The 23,241-nt window shown below is 54.7% G+C and overlaps 3 protein-coding genes across 3 annotated transcripts in view; 1 reads left to right on the top strand and 2 right to left on the bottom strand.

Annotated features, from left to right (window-relative positions):
- LOC132781577 (disks large homolog 1-like) overlaps nucleotides 1-2,530 on the bottom strand; it is an 80,299-nt gene extending 77,769 nt beyond the window's left edge. The window contains exons 1-3 of the mRNA XM_067466293.1: nucleotides 2,428-2,530; nucleotides 2,198-2,335; nucleotides 1,150-1,346 (exon numbers count right to left, since the gene is read on the bottom strand). Coding sequence (XP_067322394.1) covers nucleotides 1,150-1,346; nucleotides 2,198-2,335; nucleotides 2,428-2,446 — 354 coding nt within the window. The 5' untranslated portion in view covers nucleotides 2,447-2,530. The remainder of the gene's footprint in view (nucleotides 1-1,149; nucleotides 1,347-2,197; nucleotides 2,336-2,427) is intronic.
- A 9,002-nt stretch (nucleotides 2,531-11,532) lies between these two features.
- LOC132764645 (D-beta-hydroxybutyrate dehydrogenase, mitochondrial-like) lies at nucleotides 11,533-16,976 on the bottom strand. Its single transcript, XM_067466197.1, is given in 7 exon segments — nucleotides 11,533-12,023; nucleotides 13,968-14,120; nucleotides 14,334-14,472; nucleotides 14,851-14,946; nucleotides 14,949-14,963; nucleotides 15,311-15,392; nucleotides 16,714-16,976. Coding segments are annotated over 7 exon segments (1,056 nt in total). The 5' UTR covers nucleotides 16,815-16,976; the 3' UTR covers nucleotides 11,533-11,553.
- LOC132770169 (D-beta-hydroxybutyrate dehydrogenase, mitochondrial-like) overlaps nucleotides 16,813-23,241 on the top strand; it is a 17,386-nt gene continuing 10,957 nt past the window's right edge. Inside the window, exon 1 of the mRNA XM_067466292.1 lies at nucleotides 16,813-16,899. Within this exon, the coding sequence (XP_067322393.1) occupies nucleotides 16,813-16,899 (87 nt within the window). The remainder of the gene's footprint in view (nucleotides 16,900-23,241) is intronic.

Genomic DNA, 23,241 nt, shown 5'->3' with positions numbered 1-23,241 from the left:
AAGGCCATCTAATCACCTCTCAACAAAAGTTTGCTCCAGGCACTGCCAGGCCATCAAATCAAGGTGGTCTGTTGAAACATTCACACCTCACTCCAGCAGACAAGAGTCCTTTGTCCCACCCTGGTCATTATTCCACAGGTATATAAACCCATTTTCCTACTTCCAACAGACCTCACAACCTCTGAGGATGCTTGCCATAGATGCAGGCGAAACGTCAGGAGAGAATGCCTCTAGAACATGGCCATATAGCCCGGAAAAACCTACAACAACCCATTCCCACCTAGCTCCAGCAGACAAGAGCCCTTTGTCCCACCCTGGTCATTCCACAGATATATAAATCCTTTTTCCTACTTCCAACAAGCCTCACTACCTCTAAGGATGCTAGGCATAGATGCAGGCGAAACGTCAGGAGAAATGCCTCTAGAACATGGCCATACAGCCTGAAAAAACCCACAAGAAGCTAGTGATTCCAGCCATGAAAGCTTTCAACAATACATGTCATTATTGTATTGTCGAAGGCTTTCATGGCTGGAATCACTCAGTTCTTGTGGGTTTTTTTGGGCTATATGGCCATGTTCTAGAGGCATTCTCTCCTGACGTTTTGCCTGCATCACCCCTTTTTCCCAGTTCCAACAGACCTCACTCCCTCTGAGGATGCTTGCCATACATGCAGGCGAAACGTCAGGAGAGAATGCCTCTAGAACATGGCTATTTAGCCCGAAAAAGACCTCACTACCTCTGAGGATGCTTGCCATAGATGCAGGCGAAACGTCAGGAGAGAATGCCTCTAGAACATGGCTCTATAGCCCGAAAAAGACCTCACCACCTCTGAGGATGCTTGCAATACATGCAGGCGAAACGTCAGGAGAGAATGCTTCTAGAACATGGCCCTATAGCCCAAAAAACCCCACAAGAACTGCATGTTATTATTGTTGTTGTTGTTATTATTATTATTATTATAAGGCTTATTATGTGGGACTGGCTGCAAGGGGCGCCCTCTAGCGGGGCTCCGAGGACATAGCAAGACACAGGCCCCGCCCCCTCCAGGTGATTCCCATCCCAGCGCCCTCTAGAGGGGATCCCAAGTCATAACAAGGCAGAGGCCCCGCCCCCTCCAGGTGATTCCCATCCCACCCCCACCTGGTTTACCTGTGCTGCTGGTGGTGTTGGTGTTTGGGCTGGATGTTCTTGTGTGGGCGTGGTTGGGCGTGGCCCAAGGGGGGTGGCGGGCAGCGGGGCGGGGGAGAGGTCCCAGGCGGCGAGGGGCGGGGCGCTCTCGAGGGGGCGGGGCCTCCCCACGGTCTTGGGGTTCTCCAGGAGGGTCGCCTCGTAGAACTCTTGGATGTCTGGAGGAGAGAGGGGGAGAAAAGGGGAGGAGTCAGGAAAAGGACACGCCCCCTGCCGGCGCCTCGGGACACGCCTGCCCTCCCTGAAACTCCCTTACACTAAGCCCCGCCCACAAAGGGAGGAGTCAGAAGAAAGCCACGCCCCAGGGGAGGAGTCAGAAGAAAGCCACGCCCCCTGCCGGCGCCTCGGGACACGCCTGCCCTCCCTGAAACTCCCTTACACTAAGCCCCGCCCACAAAGGGAGGAGTCAGAAGAAAGCCACGCCCCAGGGGAGGAGTCAGAAGAAAGCCACGCCCCCTGCCGGCGCCTCGGGACACGCCTGCCCTCCCTGAAACTCCCTTACACTAAGCCCCGCCCACAAAGGGAGGAGTCAGAAGAAAGCCACGCCCCAGGGGAGGAGTCAGAAGAAAGCCACGCCCCCTGCCGGCGCCTCGGGACACGCCTGCCCTCCCTGAAACTCCCTTACACTAAGCCCCGCCCACAAAGGGAGGAGTCAGAAGAAAGCCACGCCCCAGGGGAGGAGTCAGAAGAAAGCCACGCCCCCTGCCGGCGCCTCGGGACACGCCTGCCCTCCCTGAAACTCCCTTACACTAAGCCCCGCCCACAAAGGGAGGAGTCAGAAGAAAGCCACGCCCCAGGGGAGGAGTCAGAAGAAAGCCACGCCCCCTGCCGGCGCCTCGGGACACGCCTGCCCTCCCTGAAACTCCCTTACACTAAGCCCCGCCCCCTTTGGGGGCGGAGCTTAGTGTAAGGGAGTTTCAGGGAGGGCAGGCGTGTCCCGAGGCGCCGGCAGGGGGCGCCCTCTAGTTGGTTTGGAAGCGGAATTAGTTGAGCGTGTGGACAGACTCACCGAGGAGGGCGCGGAAGAGGGTGCTGCGGAAGACGCCGATGACGCGCTCGAGGGACCCGCGCAGCTGCTGCCGGTCCTCGGCCCCGCCGCCCAGCCCCGAGCGGTAGCCCTCCAGCAGCCGCACCGCCCGCTCCGCATCTAGGAGAGAAACACAAGGAAAGTGAGGCCGAGGGAGGCAAACCCTGAGGAGGAGGAGGAGGAGGAGAGAAAGGGAGACCGCTGCTCCTCACCTTGCCTGCGCACCGGCATGGCTTCCTCGCCTTCCTCTTCCTTCCTCCTTCGGGGGGAGACTCTCCTCGGGCTTGTTTGGCCCTCTTTGCAAACTTTCCCAAAGGAGACCCAAGATGGCGGGCGAGGAGGGCCTGCCCGGGCGGAGGCGGGACCACGCGCGGACACGCCCCCCTCGCCCTCTCCCGCCCGTCAATCAGCCCAGCCACGCCCACACGCCGCTCCCACGCAGGGCAGGCAACCCCCACCCCCGCCCCCTGCTGGCCCCCAGCTGAAAGGCAGGCAGCCAGGGGAAGGCCTCACCCCCCCAATCTCTGCTTGGGAGTCACTCTGTTGTGTTGATTCCACCCCCCACACACACACCCATTGGGCCCTTCCTTGAGAAACTGCAAGTCGCTTCTGGTGTGAGGTAATTGGCCGTCTGCAAGGACGTTGCCCGAATCATAGAATCCTAGAGTTGGAACAGACCTGGTGGGCCACCATCATCCAGTCCAATCCCTTTCCACAAAGAAGCAGGGAAATCGCATTCAAAGCACTCCTGACAGATGGCCATCTAGCCTCTGCTTCAAAGCCTCCAAAGGAGGAGCCTCCAACACACTCCCTCTGGGGCAGAGAGTTCCACTGCTGAACGGCTCTCTGCTTGGGTGTCACTCTGTTGTGTTGATTGCACACACCCCTCCCACACACACACATACACAGATCTATTGGCCCCTTCCAACCATGGGAGGACCCCCCCCCCAGCCCTCCCCCCACACTCAATCCCTCCTTCTCTACTTGGGAGTCACTCTGTTGTGTTGATTCCACACACCCATTGGCCCCTTCCAGGCGTTGCTTGGGAAACTGCAAGTCGCTTCTGGTGTGAGGTAATTGGCCGTCTGCAAGGACGTTGCCCGGATCATAGAATCTTAGAATCCTAGACTTGGAGGAAACCTGGTGGGCCATCATCCAATCCAATCCCATTCCACCAAGAAGCAGGGAAATCGCATTCAAAGCACTCCTGACAGATAGCCATCCAGCCTCTGTTTAAAAGCCTTCAAAGAAGGAGCCTCTACCCTCTGGGGCAGAGAGTTCCACTGCTGAACAGCTCTCTGCTTGGGTGTCAACTCTGTTGTGTTGATTGCACACACCCCCACCCCCACACACAGATCATTGGCTCCTTCCAACCATGGGAAGTCGTTTTCAAGGGAATCCTAGAGTGGGAAGAGACCTCCTGGGCCATGCTCCAGTCCAACCTCATTCTGCCAAGAAACAGGGAAATCACATTCAAAGCACTCCCGACAGATGGCCATCAAGCCTCTGCTTCAAAGCCTCCAAAGGAGGAGCCTCCACCACACTCCCTCTGGGACAGAGAGTTCCACTGCTGAACGGCTCTCTGCTTGGGTGTCACTCTGTTGTGTTGATTGCACCCCCCACACACAGAGAGAGAGAGAGAGAGCATTGGCCCCTTCCAGCCATAGGAGGACCCCCCCCAGCCCTCCCCCCACACTCAATCCCTCCTCCTCTGCTTGGGAGTCACTCTGTTGTGTTGATTCCACACACACACACGCCCATTGGCCCCTTCCAGGCGTTGCTTGGGAAACTGCAAGTCGCTTCTGGTGTGAGGTAATTGGCTGTCTGCAAGAACGTTGCCTGGTTCATAGAATCTTAGACTCCTAGAGTTGGAGGAGACCTGGTGGGCCACCATCATCCAGTCCAACCCCATTCCACCAAGAAGCAGGGAAATTGCATTCAAAGCACTCCTGACAGATGGCTATCCAGCTTCTGTTCAAAAGCCTCCAAAGAAGGAGCCTCCACCCCACTCCCTCCGGTGGGCCATCATTAAGCCCAACCCCATTCTGCCAAGAAGCAGGAAAAAACTCATTCAAAGCACCCCCAACCCTGAATGGCCAGCAGCCAGGGGAAGACATCCCCTCCCCCATACTCAATCCAGAGTCACTCTGTTGTGTTGATTACACACACACACACACACACACAGTGGCCCCTTCCAGGCGTTGCTTGGGAAACTGCAAGTCTCTTCTGGTGTGAGAGAATTGGCCCTCTGCAAGGACATTGCCCGGATCATAGAATCCTAGAGTTGGAACAGACCTGTTGTGTTGTGTTGCCAATCAGCCCAGCCACGCCCACTGGCCGCTCCCAGGCAAGGCAAGCACCCCTGCTCCCTGGTGGCCCCCAACAGCAGCCAGGGGAAGAGCCCCCCAGCAGTACCCCACTCAACCCCTCCTCCTCTGTTGATTCCCATTGACCCCTTCCAGGCATTGTTTGAGAAACTGCAAGTCGCTTCTGGTGTGAGAGGATTGGCCGCCTGCAAGGTGGGAGGCTTCTCTCGTGCCCTTGCAAGGGAAGCTGGAGCTGACAGATGGGAGCTCACCCCGTCTCGCAGATTCAAATCCTCTCCCCCCCCGTGGCCCCCATGAAGCAAGGCATTAGAAGACCCCCATCAGTTCCCCTCCCCCACTCCTGCCTCCTTCTCTGCTTGGGAGATTCCCATTGACCCCCCCCCCCACTAGCCTCCCTCCCTTGCGCCTCCTTCCTCCTAGAATCCTAGAGTTCGGAGAGACCTCATGGCCCAATGTCCAGCCCAAACCCATTCTGCCAAGAAGCAGGAATACTGCATTCAAAGCACCCCTGACAGATGGCCATCCAGCCTCTGTTTAAAAGCTTCCAAAGAAGGAGCCTCCACCACACTCCCTCCGGGGAAGGCAGAGAGTTCCACTGCTGAACGGCTCTCTGCTTGGGTGTCACTGTGTTGTGTTGATTCCACACCCACCCACCCCCCACACACACCAATTGGCCCCTTCCAGCCATGGGAGGACCCCCCCCCCAGCCCTCCCCCCACACTCAATCCCTCCTCCTCTGCTTGGGAGTCACTCTGTTGTGTTGATTCCACCCCACACACACACCCATTGGGCCTGCTGGGTGCCCCTCTCCTGTCCTTCGCACCCTTTGCAACAGGCAACCACTAGATGCCCACCCATCAATTATAAATAAACAATTACAATTAAAACATCTATTAAAACATCCATTTAAAAGTTACACAAATTCACAATCATAACCCCAAGTCAGTCAATTGTCGGTGACATAAAATTGCTCTCATTCTAGTTGCTGCACCTACAGCTCCAATGCTTGGTCCCACAAACAGGTTTTAAGGTTTTTTCTACAGGACAGGATGGCAGGTACTGATTTAATGTTGTTGGGGAGGGAGTTCTACAGCTGAGGGGCCACCACTGAGAAGGAAGGCCCTGTCCCTGTCCCACCAGTCACGCTTGCAAGGGGGGGCAGGACTGCCCAAACAATCTTACCCTCCGACGTGGTTCATAGGGGGAGATACGTTCAGACAGGTAAGCTGGGCCAGAACCATTTAGGCCAGGCTTTATAGGCCACAGCCAGCACTTTGAATAGTGCCTGGAAGCAGACTGGCAGCCAGTGGAGTTGGTGCAACTGGGGGGTGGGGGTGGTTCTTGTATCCTGCTCCAGTAAGGAACCTGGCTGCCACCCATTGGACTACTTGAAGCTTCCAAACAGTGTATTGTCGAAGGCTTTTCATGGCTGGAATCACTAGGTTCTTGTGGGTTTTTTCGGGCTATAGAGCCATGTTCTAGAGGCATTTCTCCTGACGTTTCGCCTGCATCTATGGCAAGCATCCTCACTACCTCTGAGGATGCTTGCCATAGATGCAGGCGAAACGTCAGGAGAAAATGCCTCTAGAACATGGCCCTATAGCCCGAAAAAACCCACAAGAACCTACTTCCAAACAGTCTTCAAAGGCAGCCCCAGGTAGAGCGCATTGCAGTAGTCTATTCAGGAAGGGGAGGGCAGGGGGCTCTATGGTGTCCATAGTGCGCTCACACGGAGGCAGAACCCTTGCGCCCCACTGGGTTTCTAGAGTAGAGGAAGGCCCCACTGAATCTCCCCCCTCAATGCTGCCAGGTGGTGGATACCCCCCCCCCCCATATGCATGTCTTTTAGAAGGAGGAAATCTGGGCTTCAACATATGCTTCTTTTCCCTTCTTTTCAAACTTTCCAGAGCCCCCCCTCTCAAGCCTGATTTAGGCTGCTCCCCACTTTGGGGGTCTTAGAGCAGCCTTCCTGCTAAGCCCCCTCCTTTGTGGATCCAGCAAGGCCAAAGGGGGGGGGGTCTGTTGTCCCTGAGAAAGGTCAGGCAGGAGCCCCCCCCCCCCCCCCGGGAAACTTGGCTGGGATGCAGCTGTGGAAAGGCCTTTCCCCCCTGAAGGCGAGGCAGGCTGGGGGGGGGGGGGCACAGCGGGGAAAGGCCACACCGGTCACTCTTGTGTCCCCGGAGGGGTTTGGCCACCATCCGCACACAAAACTGTCACTGGTCATTTGGAGCCGGGAGCAGATGGCGGCCTGGAAAGGCCAGAGAGAGCCCTCCTCTGCTGGCAGGCAAGCCCTGTTGGGGCTTGGCCCCTTCCCAAGGCTGACCCCCCCCCCCCAACACACACAGACACATTGGAGAGACCTGAGGAGCCCCCCCCCCCTCCAGGCGGGCTCCCGCAATGACACACAGACCAGAAAGGCTTGGGATGGATACCTTCCCCCATGGCATGCACATCGTCCCACCTGACCCCCCCCCCCCTCCTTGGCGCCAGGGAAGGCGAGGGACGAGGACAATTGGGGCCTTGTGTGCTGGTCAGCCAGTTGGCAGTGCCAGGCGCTCCCTGGGCCAAGACGGACCGGTCAGCGGTGCCAGCCTCAGCGAATGCAAGGCCAGGCAGGCACGGGGACCTCCTCCGACACTGTGGGGTGCAGGGGGGAGAGGGCAGGGAAGGGTGGGCAGTGGGCTCTCTCTCTCTCCTGCTTCCCTCCTTCTTTCCTTCCTGTATTATTATTGTATTTTGGTTTTACTTTATTGTAATATGCTGGGGAGATGGTGGCGGGGTATTAAATAAAGATTATTATTATTATTATTATTCTTTCCCCCCTCTTTGCAAACTTTCCAGAGCCCCCTTGTTGGGCTTGGCCTCATGTATTTTATTTATTTATTTATTTATTTGCTATATTTATATACCGCCGTTTCTCAGCCTAGCCGGCGACTCAACGCGGTTTACAACATAATATAACAATCAACAGTATACAGTTAAAAGCATAAAAAACATAAAAAACATAAAAACACAATTCATACATCAATACCAATCCAGTTCGACTCTTAACTAAAAACGTGATCCAGTTCGTCATCCATGTTGCCAGTCCTTTAGTCAGTTACCATTCGTTGCATTGGGTTAACCAAATGCCTGCTTAAACATCCAGGTCTTCAATCTTCTTCGGAATATCATCAATGAAGGGGCTGATCTTACCTCCAAGGGCATAGCCGCGGGGCCACCACAGAAAAGGCCCTGTCTCTCGTTCCCGCCAGCCGCACCTGTGAAGCAGGCGGGATAGAGAGCAGGGCCTCCCCAGAAGATCTTAGGGTCCTGGCGGGCTGATAGGCCGAGATACATGTAAGCCGCCTCAGTCCCCATTGCAGAGACAATGGGGAGACATCTCCAACTCATCCTGTTTAGATATCAGTCAGCATGTCAATGACTTAAATCTAGAAATAGTTTTCTAAGATCTACAGCAGGGGTCCTCAAACTAAGGCCCGGGGGCCGGATGCGGCCCTCCAAGGTCATTTACCCGGCCCTCACTCAGGGTCAACCTAAGTCTGTAACGACTCAAAAGCACACAACAATAACAACAATCCTATCTCATCTGCCAAATGCAGGCCCACACTTCCCACTGAAATACTAAAAAAATTATAGTTCTTAAAATTGTTCTTCATTTAAATTATTGTATTGTTTTTAAGTGGCTTTTGCACTACAAATAAGATATGTGCAGTGTGCATAGGAATTCATTCATATTTTTTTTCAAATTATAATCTGGCCCTCCGACAGTTTGAGGGACTGTGACCTGGCCCTCTGTTTAAAAAGTTTGAGGACCCCTGATCTACAGAGACACTTGCTGAAACGCCTCAGCAATCGAGAGTCCAAAAGCGGCAGGCTCAAACCCAGAACCTCAACCAATGGTTGATACCCAATGAGAGACTCCCCCGAGCACACAGAAGACGAGGTGGCTTGGAAGGAGCTGAACAGACTGCGCTCTGGCACCACAAGATGCAACCTTCAGAAATGGGGCCACAAAGTGGAATCCATGACATGCGAGTGTGGAGAAGAGCAAACCACGGACCACCTGCTGCAATGCAACCTGAGCCCTTCTTCCACATGATGCACAAGGGAGGACCTTCTTGCAGCAACACCAGAGGCACTCCAAGGGGACAGAGACTGCTCAAAGAACATTTAATCAAGTACCAAAATAGCAAAATTTGTGTTTTGTCTGTTTGTTTTGTTTTGTTAGAAATGTAATACAATTGACTGGTTGCCCTGACACGACAAATAAAAAAATAATTATTAATTGGGTTGTTGTTGGTTTTCAGGACTATCTGGCCATGTTCTAGAGGCATTTTCTCCTGACGTTTCGCCTGCATCTATGGCAAGCATCCTCAGAGGTAGTGAGGTCTGTTGGAAGTAGGAAAAAAGGGTTTATATATCTGTGGAATAATGACCAGGGTGGGACAAAGGACTCCTGTCTGCTGGGGCTAGGTGTGAAGGTTTCAACTGACCACCTTGATTAGCATTTCATGGCTTGGAAGTGCCTGGGGGAATCTTTCTTTGAGAGATGATTTGATGTGCCTGATTTGATGTTTCCTCTCTGTTGTTGTGCTGTTTCAATTTTAGAGTTTTTTTAATACTGGTAGCCAGTTTTTGTTCATTTTCATGGTTTCCTCCTTTCTGTTGAAATTGTCCACATGCCTCTTGTGGATTTCAGTGGCTTCTCTGTGTAGCCTGACATGGTGGTTGTGAGTGTGGTCCAGCAATTCTGTGCTCTCAAATAGTATGCTGTGTCCAGGTTGGTTCCTCAGGTGCTCTGCTATGGCTGACTTCTCTGGTTGGAGAAGTCAGCCATATTATTATTCCTTCCTTCCGTCATTCCTTCCTTCCTTCCTTCGGGCCAGCACACAAATCCTCCCTCTGCAGCAACCTCTGCTGCCCTTGCATTCATCCCCTCCCTCCTTCCGCCTGGTCACTGATACCACCGGCCAGCCCGGCCAAGCCCCTGAATGATGCATGAGGCAGCGTGGTGATAAGCGAGGAGCCAGCAGGAAGGAAGAGTGTGGTCGGGGAACCCCAGAAAGAGTGGAAGGTCTTTCCGAGGCTCCCAGAATCAGGCACATCTAATCACCTCTCAGCAGGAGATTCCCCCAGGCACTGCCAGGCCATCAAGTGCTGGTTAAGGTGGTCAGTTGAAACATTCACACCTGGGGCTCCCAGAATCAGGCACATCTAATCACCTCTCAGCAGGAGATTGCCCCAGGCACTGCCAGGCCATCAAGTGCTGGTGGTCAGTTGAAACATTCCCACCTAGCTCCAGCAGAGAAGAGTCCTTTGTCCCACCCTGGTCATCATTCCACAGATATATAAACCCTTTTTTCCTAGTTCCAACAGACCTCACTACCTCTGAGGATGCTTGCCATAGATGCAGGCAAAACGTCAGGAGAGAATGCCTCTAGAACATGGCCATATAGCCCCAAAAAACCTACAACAACACAGTCACACTTAGCTCCAGCAGACAAGAGTCCTTTGTCCCACACTGGTCATTCCATAGATATATAAACCCATTTTCCTATTTCCAACAGACCTCACTACCTCTGAGGATGCTTGCCATAGATGCAGGCGAAACGTCAGGAGAGAATGCCTCTAGAACATGGCCATATAGCCCGAAAAAACCTACAACAACCCACTGGAAGGTCTGCTTGGAATGCATCAGGGTTGTCTCAGGAGGAGTTGTGCTAAACTTCTCTAAAGGAAGCCTGTTTTGTGTGGGGTGACCCTGGGGCGAGACCCCCCCCTCCCCGTGAGTGTTGGGGCAAATGTACAAAGGGAACCCCCCCCCCCCCCCCGGCAAGAGAGGGCATCCATGGAAGAGGCGGGTGGGTTCGTCACTGTCGTTTAATGTAACTCAAGGAGGCAGAGAAGATTTGATCACAGACTCAGTTTCCCAATTTGTAACAGCTTGCCCAGGGGGTGAAGCGAGCCCCCCATCGCCTCCCACTCCCCCGCCCCCCATTTCCCCCCAGGATTCCCCAAACATGTCCAGAACCCTCTCCCAGTGACCCTTTCCTTGACCTCTGAAGCATCGCAAAAATATTTCCTTGTGGCCTTTTCTTACCAAAAACTAACCTTAAAATAAAGAGCCGGTCCTCAAGCCGGTTGGCCAGTAGGACCCCCCCCCCCCCGGGGAGGGGGGGAGGGAGGACCCTTCCCTTTTCCAAAGGTTGCTACTATTAAAGATCCCCCTCCCTCCCTACCCAGCCCCCCACCCCACCCCAAATGCCACCAGGAGGACAGTGGCATTTTGTTCCTCCAATGTGCGTTGGTTTGTTGTGGCCGAACGGGTTGAGATGGGAAGGGAAGGGGGGGGGGGGGAGGAGAGGGTGCCCCCACAACCTGGTCCCCCCCCCCCATTTCCTCTGGCCGGCCATTACTCTGGGGGCAAACCCCGACCCTGTGCCCCCCCCTTGAGGGCAGGAGTGGACGGTTCTCACGGAGCTGCCACTGGAATGAGCCCACGAGGGAGGGACAGCAAGGGGGGGCAGTGCAAAGGGTCCCCTGCAGAGACCCTCCCCCTGGAGTGTGTGTGTGTGTGTGTGCAAAGGGAGGGGGCTAAGTGCCCCCCCCCAGGGAGAGAGGGAGGGAGCGAGGGGGAGGGTCTCTGGGCCACGGCCTCCCAGTCCTAGTCGTCTCCAGGGATGGGGAGGGAGAGAGGTGGGAGCGCCCCAAATAAATACAGAACATGGGCATTGAGTCAGGACCCCTCCCCACAGAGAGAGAAAGGGGGGGGGGTGTTCCCTGCCCATGAGACACACCATGCAAAGGGTTAAATTACTACACCAGGTTAAATTAACGACTCGTTCAGCCTACAGTACAGTAAGTGGAGACCCAACTAACGGAGTGAGACTACGGGGAGCGAGCGCAAACCCCCCCCCCCCCGCCCGCACGAGGAGCTTCCCTTCCATGTGGTCAAGGAGGGGGAGTGACCCCAGACCCCCTCCCCATCCCTCCCCCTGCCCCGCCCGCTCAGTAGATGTAGAGGCGGTCGGAGATGGCGGCGGGCATGTGGGTCATGACCTGCATGCGCAGCCACCAGTAGTAGTCCATGGGGTGGTAGCGGGTGTAGGGCGTGGTGGAGGTCAGGGCGTGGGTGATGCTGTCGATGACCGGGGAGGTGTCGGCCGAGCCGCTGTTGCAGTACGACTCCATCTTGGCGATCTGCTCGTCAAAGTACTGCCGCCCGTAGTCGCGGCGCACGATCTCCGGCAGCTCGTCCCACATCTTGTCGGCGATGGCCTGGATGCGCTCGGGGCTGTAGAGGCTGGTGCCCGCGATGAAGTTGCCCGGCTCCACGATGCACACCTTCACCTCGTGCGGGCGCATCTCGTAGCGCAGGCAGTCGGAGAACGCCTCCACCCCGAACTTGGTGATGCAGTAGGGAGAGCGCGCCGGGTTGGCCATGCGCCCCATCATGCTGCTGATGTTCACCACGCGGCCTGGGGGGGGGCAGAGGGGGAGTGGTTAGAGGGACCGGTCATTGAAGGAGACCCCCACCCACTCAAACCTACCCCTCACCACCACCCCACAACCCCCAAGAAGCAGGAGGCGGGCTCTACCATGTCGGGGTCCAACTGGACCTCACCCTCTGACTGGCTGCAGGGGCCAAAATGAGCATTCCCCCTTGGACTTGTGCCAACTGACCAGGAGGCAGAGTACGGCCTTCTCTCTGACCACCTGGACACTTGTGGCTGAGGGCTTTGCCTGGCCTGGATGCAAATAAGGGCACAGGACCCTCTCACTGGATGACCTAAGGAAGGTGGGGTATGTATGTTTGTGTGTGTGGGGGGGGGGAGTGGTTAGAGGGACCCGTCATTGAAGGAGACCCCCACCCACTCAAACCTACCCCTTACCAGCACCCCACAACCCCCAAGAAGCAGGAGGCGGGCTCTACCATGTCGGGGTCCAACTGGACCTCACCCTCTGACTGGCTGCAGGGGCCAAAATGAGCATTCCCCCTTGGAATCGTGCCAACTGACCAGGAGGCAGAGTACGGCCTTCTCTCTGACCACCTCCTGTCCTGGATGCTTGTAGCTGGGGGATTTGCCTCACCTGGATGCAAATAGGGGTGCAGCCCTAGGACCCTCTCACTGGATGACCCAAGGAGGGTGGGGTATGTATGTGTGTGTGTGTGTGGGGGGTTCCATTCATCCCTGGACTGCACAAGTCTCTTGTGTCGTCAAGTCTCCAGACCTCAATGAGTAGCTACACTAGAGATAGGATTAGGCCGAGGGATTCCTCCCCCCGCATTCTTATGCATGTTTTTCCCAGAAAAGGCTTTGTCTTTCCTCCTCTTCCTCGCCACTGTCTCCCCCCCTCCCCCCAAAGATGGAGCAATGGAGTCCCCGTGAGGGAATTCCCATTGTACAGGTATGTTGATTGCCCTGGGCTTGGCCATGTGGCCTTTCCACCACCCTTGCCTCTTCTGCCTTTCCTTCCAGCGAGGATGCCCTTTTTGCCTCTTTTAGGCAAAATGTAGCTGCATGGATTTTTTTTTTTTTTTACGTTTCCCTTTTACTCCTTTAGAACAGTGGTTCTCAACCTGGGGTCCCCAGATGTTTTTGGCCTACAACTCCCAGAAATCCCAGCCAGTTTACCAGCTGTTAGGATTTCTGGGAGTTGAAGGCTAAAAACATCTGAGATCCACTGCTTTAGAAGATGAGACTTCTAAATCGAGTGCGCTCTAAGACCTTTTGTATCTAGAATATATTGCTTTTACTTCAATAAATATTTTTGAACCTAAAGTTGTGACTCCGCAATCCTGTGCCATCCTAAGGAATGGAAGCTTCTGCTGGTTATGAAGTTTTCTTCTGGTACTTGTTGAAGCTGTTTGCAAATTATCATGTAGATTTCAAAGTATGTATGTATGTTTAAAATGCAGTAGCTATGTGACGAGTGTAATGTATTCCTGTGTGGAAAGAGTTAACTGAACCATGGAGGTCATAAATCAAGTGTATAGAACAAAGACGCTGTATGTCATACTGTTGCTCTGGAATGCAAGAGGTGTGGACTAGTGCTGATAACAGTTAGGATGTTTGCGATGTTACGATCAGATGGAAAAGAAGCAAGTTTTACGATGTGCTGAGTGTTAAGTAGATTCTAATGCTATAGCTGTAAAATAAAGTAGTTTATAGCCTAAAGTGGCTGTGATTGATCTGTTCCTGCCTTGTTGTGCTGCCGATGCCACTGACCGTACTCTGCTACATTTATAGTGGAATCACCCCAGCTGAGGGTTATTTTTGAGCCTAGCAACTCAGATTCTCCAAGAGCGCCTGGGTTCCGCGGGCAAGGCAGGAGGCAGGCTACAAAGGGCTCTGGGCGGGAAGGGGTGCTGTTTCCGTGGGGGGGGGGGGGGGAAGGGGGTCTGGGCCCACACGGCTTACCTTTGGCTCTGCGGATGAGGGGCAGGAAGGACTTGGTGGTGCGGATGGTGCCCCACAGGTTCACTTCGGCCACCTCCTTGTAAGTGTCCATGCTGGTGAACTCCACTTCCCCAAAGGTGGAAATCCCCGCATTGTTCACCAGGCCCCAGAGCCCTATGGAGGGGAGATGGGGGGAGGGAGTTAGTCACTGCCATGCTTTCCCTCTGTTCTGGTTTGGTCCATGTCTTGGGGGGGGGGGCACAGGACTCTACCCCGACTCCCCACTTGCATTGCACAATGGAATGGGTGGGCGCCATGCACAGGGCCTGCTAGGGAGCCCCCTCCTCCTGTGACCCACTTTTCCACCCCCATGACCCCCCATCCTACCAGCTTCATCCTTCATGGTTGCAGTCACGTGGTCCACGGCACGCCCCACTTCCTCACTGTCACAGACGTTGAGCTGGACGGTCCGCATGCGGTCGCTCTTCATGTCATCCAGTTCCTTGGAGCCCCCCCGGCCTTGTTCCTGCCACAGGACACAGTTCTCCCTCAGCCACCAAAAGAGACACCTGCCTGGTGGGGGGGGGGGGGCAAGTACTCTCCCTCCTCCCACAGACTGCAATGCCCATCAGCTGGCCACTGCAGAGCTCCCTGCTCTGGGTGGACTCTGGGGGTCCTTCTTCCCATTGTTATTGTGAGCATGACTGGGAGAGGGGAGTTGCACGGTTCAGGAGTGGATCCCCCCCCTCCCATTCCCATGAAGCCTGTGATTTCCATGGATGCCCCCCCTGGAGGTCTGGAAGGGGCTTTTGAAGGAAGGTGTGTGGGGGCTGTTCTGCCTCCGGACATGGTCTCTTCCCATTGTGGGAGGGTGGTCCATGTGGGGGTCGAGGCCTCCTCCTACCTTCAGGAGGCACCCGGCGTAGATGATGAAGCCCTCTTCGTGGAGGTGCTTGGCCAGCGCAAAGCCAAAGCCCGAGTCGCTAGCCCGTGATCAGCACGCCTGCGCTCCCCGATCTGCCGGACAAAAGCGGGGGGCACTGCCTTCATCTTCCTCAGGAGCTGGGGGGAGGGGCCCCAATTACCTCATCCCATTCCCCCCCCCCCCCCCAGACATTGCAGATGCTCCTGGAGGGCCTCCCCTCCCTCTCCTCTTCCAGGAGCCCTTCAAGGGTAATGGGAGGGGACGCTGGCCAAAGCCAGGCCTGCAAGTCTGTGTGTGTATGTGTGTGAACGTGTGTGCACGTGTGTGTGTGTGTGTGTGTGGGCAGCCTACCAGGAGGGGGACGCCAGAGGGCCAGAATTGTGCCGCTCCCCCTCCCCCCCTTGGACCATCCCCTCCCTCCCTCCACCCACCCACTCACCTTTTCCACTTCTGTGGCGATGGAGCGCCTTCCCTGCAGGTTGGGCGAGGGGGAGGCAGAGAGGAAGAGCTGCAGGGGGGGCCTACAAAAGAGAGGAGAGGAGGGGTCAAAAGAGGGGGGGATGCTGGGTTGAATGTGCTGCCCCCTCCCTCCCTCCAGGCCCAGGGGATGGAGGGGGGCAGGGGGGCCACACAGCTGAGCCCCCCCCCCCCATGTGTGCAACCAGTAGCCCACCATCCCTCTCTCTCTTTGCTGCTTGCAAATGGGGGGGGGCGCTCTCTACCAGAGAGGGGGAGTGCCCTTCCCTCCACTTCCACAGGAGGGCGCCAGGAAGGACAGCCGGACACTGACCCCACACTTACTTACCACCTGTGGGGCTCCTGCCCCCTCCCTGGCCACTGACCCCTGGTTCACTCTGAGCTGCCCTGGCCGGCTATTTATTCCACCAGAGTAATCCCATTAGGCTCAGGCCAGGGAAGGGCTGCCCTCCCCCCCCCCCCCCATAATGCAAATGTATGGGCATTTACTCTATTTTGCCCCACCTTCCTCTGCCCCAAAAGGGGACTCAAGGCAGCTTCACGTATGGCAAGTGTTCAAATGCCTTTTGAACAACAACCCAATTTGCAACACGTTTGCTGTGGCCCAGTCTGTGTATATGTATTTTTTGTGTCTATAGATTTGTGTATATATGTGTGTTTGTGTATATGTATGTTGTTTTGTGCATGTGTTTTAAATGTGGGGTTTTGGTTTGTTTTTTTGGTTTTTTGGCTTTTAAGTCCCGCTGTGTTTTTGAGTTTTTGTGAGTGATGGTCACTTGATGGCTTGAGAGGTGAATTGTGTCCAAATTTAGTGTCGGTCTTGGAGTCCTGTGTGCCACATTTGGATCAATTTCATCATTGGTGGAGTTCAGAATGCTCTTTGTTGAACTATAAATCCTAGCAATTACAACTCCCCAAATGCTAAAAAAAATCAATTTTGTTTGAGTGATGGTCACTCCTTGGGTCTTGTGGCCAAATTGGCGGCAATACGTCAGTGGTTTTTGACTTATGTTAATCCCACAAACAAACATTACATTTTTATTTATGATAGATTAAAACTAAGTCAAAAATTAAAATGAATGCACATCCAAATGCACATTTGGGATTATCTTCTGGAACCCCAGTGGGCCGTGGGGGTGTTCCAGAGGGTTGCCATTGGAACTTTTCTAAAGCTTGACCAGTGGGTGCTTGGTCATCCTTAATGAACACAAGGGGTAGGGATACCCCTCCCTCCCCCCCCCCAGGTCTCCAGGAATGGAGGGGTGGGGGCCCGTGAGTTCTTTCATCTGGAATGGTCAAGGGGTGCCCAGCACTGAGTGGGGGGGGGGCTCCATGGGGACCCCCCTCCCTGTTTGGGTGACTTACCGCAATCCATTGGCAGGGGCTTCCTTGCGCCGGGGGGCCTGGATGGCCAGCTGGACCAAGGGCCTCCGGTGGAGGCGGGTGGCAGCCAAGAGGGTCGCCATGGGCCGCAGTCCCTCGTCCTCGTCCTCCTCCTCGTTGTCGTCCTCTCTTCCCCTTTTCTTCTTCTCCTTCGCTCAGGTCCGGAAGGCAAGTCCCCGGTCAGGGAGCTCCTCTCCTTTATTTGCTCTGGGCTGGAAGGGAGGATGCAAGTGAAGATGGACGGATGCAGAGATGACCGCCTCCACCTCTCACCTGCCTCGCTGGCAGTTGGGCCATAAAACCCAGGTCCAAAGGAGGAGGACACAGGCACACCACGCCCCCTCCCCCTCCCCCCCCCCAAGGCAGAGGCCTTCCACCCATTATTCGGGGGGGGGGGGGTTAAAGAATGGGGGAGGGGAGGGAAGCTGAAGTGGACCAGAAGGGGGGGCTGGGACCCAAAGCAAGGGGGTGGGGCTCCAAGACCCAAACAAGGGCAGCACTAGACCCCTGGCCTGAAACACCCTTGGGGCCCCAAGACCCCTCCTCCCTCCAGAAAGAGACTTGGGAGCCTCTGGCACTCAGAGGGGCCCCTCCGAAGGGAAGGGGGTGACAGGCCCTTAGAGAAGGCAGCCCCCCTCCACATCCCCCCCTTCCAAGGCAAAGGCCAAGGGTGGGACTTTCCAGGGGGGGAGGGGGAGGGGGCTGCAGGCACCTTTGGTCTGGCCCAAGGCAGGTCAAAGGGGCAAGTTGACAAACGGGATGTTGCAAGGTGTGAAAACGGGGGGGGGGGGGAGGTGTGTCCTTCTTGCCTTCCACATCTCTGGACACTCAGTGCAAAGGGCCCCCCTTGCTTTTGCATCCATTGAGGCAGACCCCCCCTTCTGCCATTCCAACCCTTCGGAGCCCCCATCACATCCTACTGACTGGAGAAGCCCCCCCCCCAACACTTCCAGAAAGCCTGCAGAAGCCCAAAGCCACCTCCTCCTCTTTGCAAGGCAGGCCCTTTGCCCTAGTCTCCCCCCCCCAGGCAAACATATGGGGCTGGCCATTGCTTTATGACACCCCATAAAGCTTCTCTGTGCAAAGGGGCAGCAAGGCTCTGGGAGGAGGGAGGTCAGGCGAGGAAAAGCTTCACATCCGGGATTCTTTTATTTGGGGGGGGGGGGGGGGAGGGATGAGCCCCCAGCCCCAAAGGGATCCATTCATTGTCGAGCGTAGCCCTGCCCACCACACGGACTGGCCTTCCCTTCCTAGGGACTGGCAGAGCCCCCTTTGAAGGAAGAGTGGCCACAGAAGGGGGGGGGGAGAGGCATTGTCCAGAGGAGGAGCCCCCTGAGCGGGGCAAAGCCCCCCCCCCCCAGGTCCCCCTTCATTTCCCCAAGGCAGTGGCTGTAGCTCAGGCCTGGGCCCACTTTGGCCCTCCCTCCAGGTGTTTTGGATTTTAGCTCCCTCCACCCCAACACCCTCTGGCCCTTTCCTTTCCGCTTAAGTGGCCGAGGGGGGAGAGGAAGGGGGCTGAGGCTGTGCGGAATTCTGGGAGTTGAAGTCCAAAGAAGAACTTTATGTTTCTACCCTGCCTCCATCTCCCAAAAGGACTCAGGGTGGCTTATGTGGGGGCCAAGCCCAAAGCAAAGTACAACTAAAAGCAAAACAATAACAAAGCAAAACACCATAACAGAATAGGAAACCTCCAATACCAAGTCCCAGAAGCACTTTAGTCAAACTAAGATTGCTGCACACCACACACTGCACTTGCCCTATAATGCCTTATATCCCACCTGTCACATCAGCACTTTTAATTCCTGTACCCATTACTCTGGCCTGGCCCAGTTTCATTGTGTCTTGGTGTCTTGCTTGTTTAATATTGCTTTAACTGTTTTTAATTTGCTTTAGGTTTTGTATTGTTGTATTGTGTGTTGAGGCCTTGGCCTTTGTAAGCCGCATTGAGTCCTTCGGGAGATGCTAGCGGGGTACAAATAAAGTTAATAATAATAATAATAATAATAATAATAATAATAACAAGCATCAAAAGCAACACCAGACTAATTTGGAGCGGGGGGACGGGACGAGGACCACTATGCGAACTGGTTACGGATAAGGTGTTCAATAATGTGGATAATAGCATAGGAAATGCCTCATAGCCCTATGAGGAGCGGCTTAAGGAGCTGGGCATGTTTAGCCTGAAGAAGAGAAGGATGAGAGGGGATATGATGAGGGCCATGTATCAATATGTGAGAGGAAGCCACAGGGAGGAGGAGGGAGCAAGCTTGTTTTCTGCTTCCTTGGAGACTAGGACGCAAAGGAACAATGGCTTCAAACTACAAGAGAGGAGATTCCATCTGAACCTGAGGAAGAACTTCCTGACTGGGAGAGCTGTTCAGCAGTGGAACTCTCTGCCCCGGAGGGAGTGTGGTGGAGGCTCCTTCTTTGGAGGCTTTTAAACAGAGAGGCTGGGTGGCCATCTGTCAGGGGTGATTTGAATGCAGTATTCCTGCTTCTTGGCAGAATGGGGTTGGGCTGGATGATGGCCCAGGAGGTCTCTTCCCACTCTAGGATTCTATGATTCTATGAAATAGCATGGGAACAGAGCAATTCAACAGGATCAATTTGACTTAACTTAAGGATATATATATAATAATGTAATATAGGAATTCAGAAACAGGTCATGATTCAGGAGGGAGGGAGGGCCCAAGTTGGGCCAGGCCTGCTGTGGCTGCTCCTCCTGCCCCCCCCCCCCCGACCTCTTGGTCTGAACCAGGAAACGGCAGGTGATTTTCACGAGGGAGGCCTTCCTTGGAACAGGTTGCCGGTCATGCATTCCACTCCTACGCAAGGAGATGCAGCTCTGGCCCAAGACTGTGCACTCCCCCCCCCACCTTCCTCCTGAGGTGCCTACCTGGCTGTGGGTGGGAAGGGAGGTGTGCTGATGGAAGGAAAAACTCTCTTTCTAGGGTCTCCCACTGAAAGGCATGGGAAACCCAGATCTTGGCCTGCTGTGACCTATGGCGCACGTGTTATTCAGCCTATGAAGGCAGGCCATGGTCTGGTGGTGGTGCAGGAGATTCTGGGGGGGGGGGGGTCCCATGGGAAATCCCAGCACCCCTGAGGCCCCTGCAGAGTGGATTTCAGCTCCCTCCAAGCCTTAGAGCTTCCTGGCCGGCCCCTTTGTGTGGGATGCCTCCCCCCTTCCCAAGGCCCACCCCCTTCTCTGGAGCCCCCCCCCCCCCATTTGCGTGGAAGAGCCAGAGCAGGGTCACCTTTGTGGGGCCCTTGGATTGGCCTTTCCTCCAGGCTCAAGGGGGGTTCACCCCACGTATGTGGAAGGGATCCAGTGGGTTGGGCCCTTCTGCCCAGCGGTCAGTGCCATCTCCCCCTCCCCTTGCCACCCCATTTTAATTCAGCAGCTATTGCTGCGTTTCATTCAGTCTTTGAATTAATTTGAGTGAAGTAATTTTATCTATGTCCATAGACGTTGTCATTATTATGGATATGGATGTATTTACGTCTGTGTTCTGGCATGAGATGCGCTGTTTTGTAGGCCACCCCAAACCCCTTTTTGGAAGATGGTGGAGGCTCCTTCTTGGGAGGCTTTGAAGCAGAGGCTGGATGGCCATCTGTCAGGGGTGCTTTAAAGGTGATTTTCCCACTTCTTGGCAGAAGGGGGTTGGAGTGGATGATGGCTCACCAGGAGTCTCTCCCAACTCTAGGGTTCTATACCAATACAGTTTTATTATTATAACAAGCTGTCCCCAGCCACGCTTTGCTGTGGCCTCAGTCTGGTTTCCTTCCTTATCCCCCTCTTTTCTGTCCCTTCCTCTTTCTCTTCTTCCTTCCTTCTCTACCTCTTTCTTTCCTTCCTTTCTTCTCTCCTTCCTTCCCTCTTTCCCTCCCTCCTTCTCTCCATCCTTTCCTATGTTTCTTTCCTCCATTCTTTCTCTTTCCTTCCTTCCTTCCCTTTCTCTTTTTTCTTTCCTTTTTTCCTTCCTTCCCCAGTTTTTCTTTCCCTTCCTCTTTCTCTCCTTTCCTACTTCTCTCCCTCTGTCTGTCCTCTCAAAGCTGGGATGGCCAGCTCTTTCCCTTGCGCAGGAGGGGGTGGGGTCAGGGGGGTTGCATCACTCAGGTTTTTTAGGGTTTTAAGTCCCTTCCACTGTGTTTTCCAGTGTTTTTTATGAGTGATGGTCAGGGGTCAGGGGGGTTGCATCACTCAGGTTTTTTAGGGTTTTAAGTCCCTTCCACTGTGTTTTCCAGTGTTTTTTATGAGTGATGGTCACTCCCTGGCCTGAGAGGTGTCTTGTGTCCAAATTTGGTGTCAATTCCTCCAGTGGTTTTTGAGTTCTGTTCATCCCACAAACTAACATTACATTTGTGTTTATATCTATTAGTATTATTAATAATAATAATAATAATAGTATTATTCTCCCTCCTCCTCCTCCTCTTGTGGCTCCCTGGCCAAAGGGCCCACAGAACCCCCTCCAGGCATGGGGGGGGAGGGGGGTCCAGTGGGGTGGGCCCTCCTGGCCCAGCGGTCAAGGCCACCGGGGGGGGGGGGTGTGTGCTTTGAAGAGGGTTTCCCTGCGTCTTGGCAGAAGGGGCTTGGAGTGGAGGATGGCCCACCTGGGCTCTTCCAACTCTAGGGTTCTATATCCATGTAAACAAAGTTTTATTAGTGTTGTTGTTGTTGTTTGTCCCTCCTCCTCCTCCTCCTCCTCTGTGTCCCTGCCTGAGGGGCCCAGGGACTGGCCTTTCTGCAGAACCCCCTCCAGGCGTGGGGGGTGGGTGGAGGGGGGATCAATGGGGTGGGTCCTCCTGGCACAGGGGTCAAGGCCACCTGTGGGGGGTTTCCCTGCTTCTTGGCAGAAGGGGCTTTGGAGTGGAGATGGCCCACCTGGGCTTTTTCAACTCTAGGATTGTCTATCCATGTAAACAAAGTTTTATTATTGTTGTTTGTTGTTGTCCCTCTCCTCCCCCTCCCCTGTCTCCCTGGCTGAAGGCGCACATGGGGCTATCCTTTCCGCAGAGCCCTATTCTCCAGGCTCCAAGAGGAGTCCCTCCAGGCATGAGGTGGGCCCTCTTGGCCCAGTGGTCAAGGCCACCATGGCCCTCCCCTTGCCGCCCTTCAGGCCCGTAGCCAGGATTTCGTTTTCGGGGGGGGGGCTAAAAAAAATTTTCAGGGGGTTTTGAGGGGGGCTGAGTTTCGGGGGGGGGGCTGAGTCTGAGTGAAAGAGGGTCTACCCTAGCAAACCTTGTGTATCATTACCCCAATAACACCCCCATCATGCATATGGGATATATTGAGTATGGTGATCAGAATCATGATATCAATAAACATAACAGTTTAAATAATGCACCAATAAGGCCTTTTCGTGAACCACCATGAAAATTTCGGGGGAGGGGGGGGCTGAAGCCCCCCGAGCCCCCCCCCCCCCCCCTGGCTACATGCCTGCCGCCCCTATCCTCCAATTCTGGCTCCTTCCCTTCTGTTCCTTGCGCAGGAGGGGGTGGTGGTCAGGGTAGGGGGGTGTTGTTTCCATACATGCACTGTATTATCATTAGGGTTTGGGGGTTTTTTAAGTCCCTTCCGCTGTGTTTTCCAGTGTTTTGATGAGTGATGGTCACTCCCTGGCCTGAGAGGGGTCTTGTGTCCAAATTTGGGGTCAATTCCTCCAGTGGTTTTTTGAGTTCTGTTCATCCCACAAACGAACATTATATTTGTATTTATATAGTTATTATTATTATTATTATTCTCCCTCCTCCTCCTCTTGTGGCTCCCTGGCCAAAGGGTGGGACAAAGGACTCTTGTCTGCTGGAGCTAGATGTGAATGTGTTGTTGTAGGTTTTTAGCACACCTGGCTCCAACAAACAAGAGTCCTTTGTCCCACCCTGGTCATTATTCCACAGATATATAAACCCCATTTTTCCTACTCCCAACAGACCTCACTACCTCTGAGGATGCTTGCCATAGATGCAGGGCGAAACGTCAGGAGAAATGCCTCTAGAACATGGCCCTAGAGCCCAAAAAAACCCACAAGAACCTAGTGATTCCAGCCATGAAAGCCTTCGACAATTCATGTAAACAAAGTTTTGTTGTTGTTGTTGTTGTTGTTGTTGTCTGTCCCCCTCACCCTGTCTCCCTGGCTGAAGGGCGCATGGGCTGTCCTTTCCGCAGGGCCCCTATTCTCCAGGCTCCAAGAGGAGTCCCTCCTGGCCCAGTGGTCAAGGCCACCTTGGCCCCTCCCCTTGCTGGCCCCTCCTCCTCCAATTCTGGCTCCTTCCCTTCTCTTCCAGGAAGGACTGACCCGGGTGGGGGGGGGGTCTCCCTGCCTGCCTGCCTGCCTGCCTCCCTTCCCAACCTCGAGGGCCCCGAGAGCCGCCTGTGGCCCTTCCTGGTCCCTCCCTCCCGAGAGAGAGAGAGAGAGAGAGAGAGAAGAGCGGTCCTCACCTGCAGGCCGGCCTCCCTCCCTCCCTCCTCCCCGCTCGCTGTGTGCTGATGCTGCTGCAGCTGATGCAAGA

Source organism: Anolis sagrei, chromosome 3 (genome assembly GCF_037176765.1).
Source record: "Anolis sagrei isolate rAnoSag1 chromosome 3, rAnoSag1.mat, whole genome shotgun sequence".
Lineage (NCBI taxonomy): Eukaryota > Metazoa > Chordata > Lepidosauria > Squamata > Dactyloidae > Anolis > Anolis sagrei.
The sequence above is the reverse complement of the archived record's forward strand: the minus strand, read 5'-3'. Positions and strand labels throughout refer to the sequence as shown.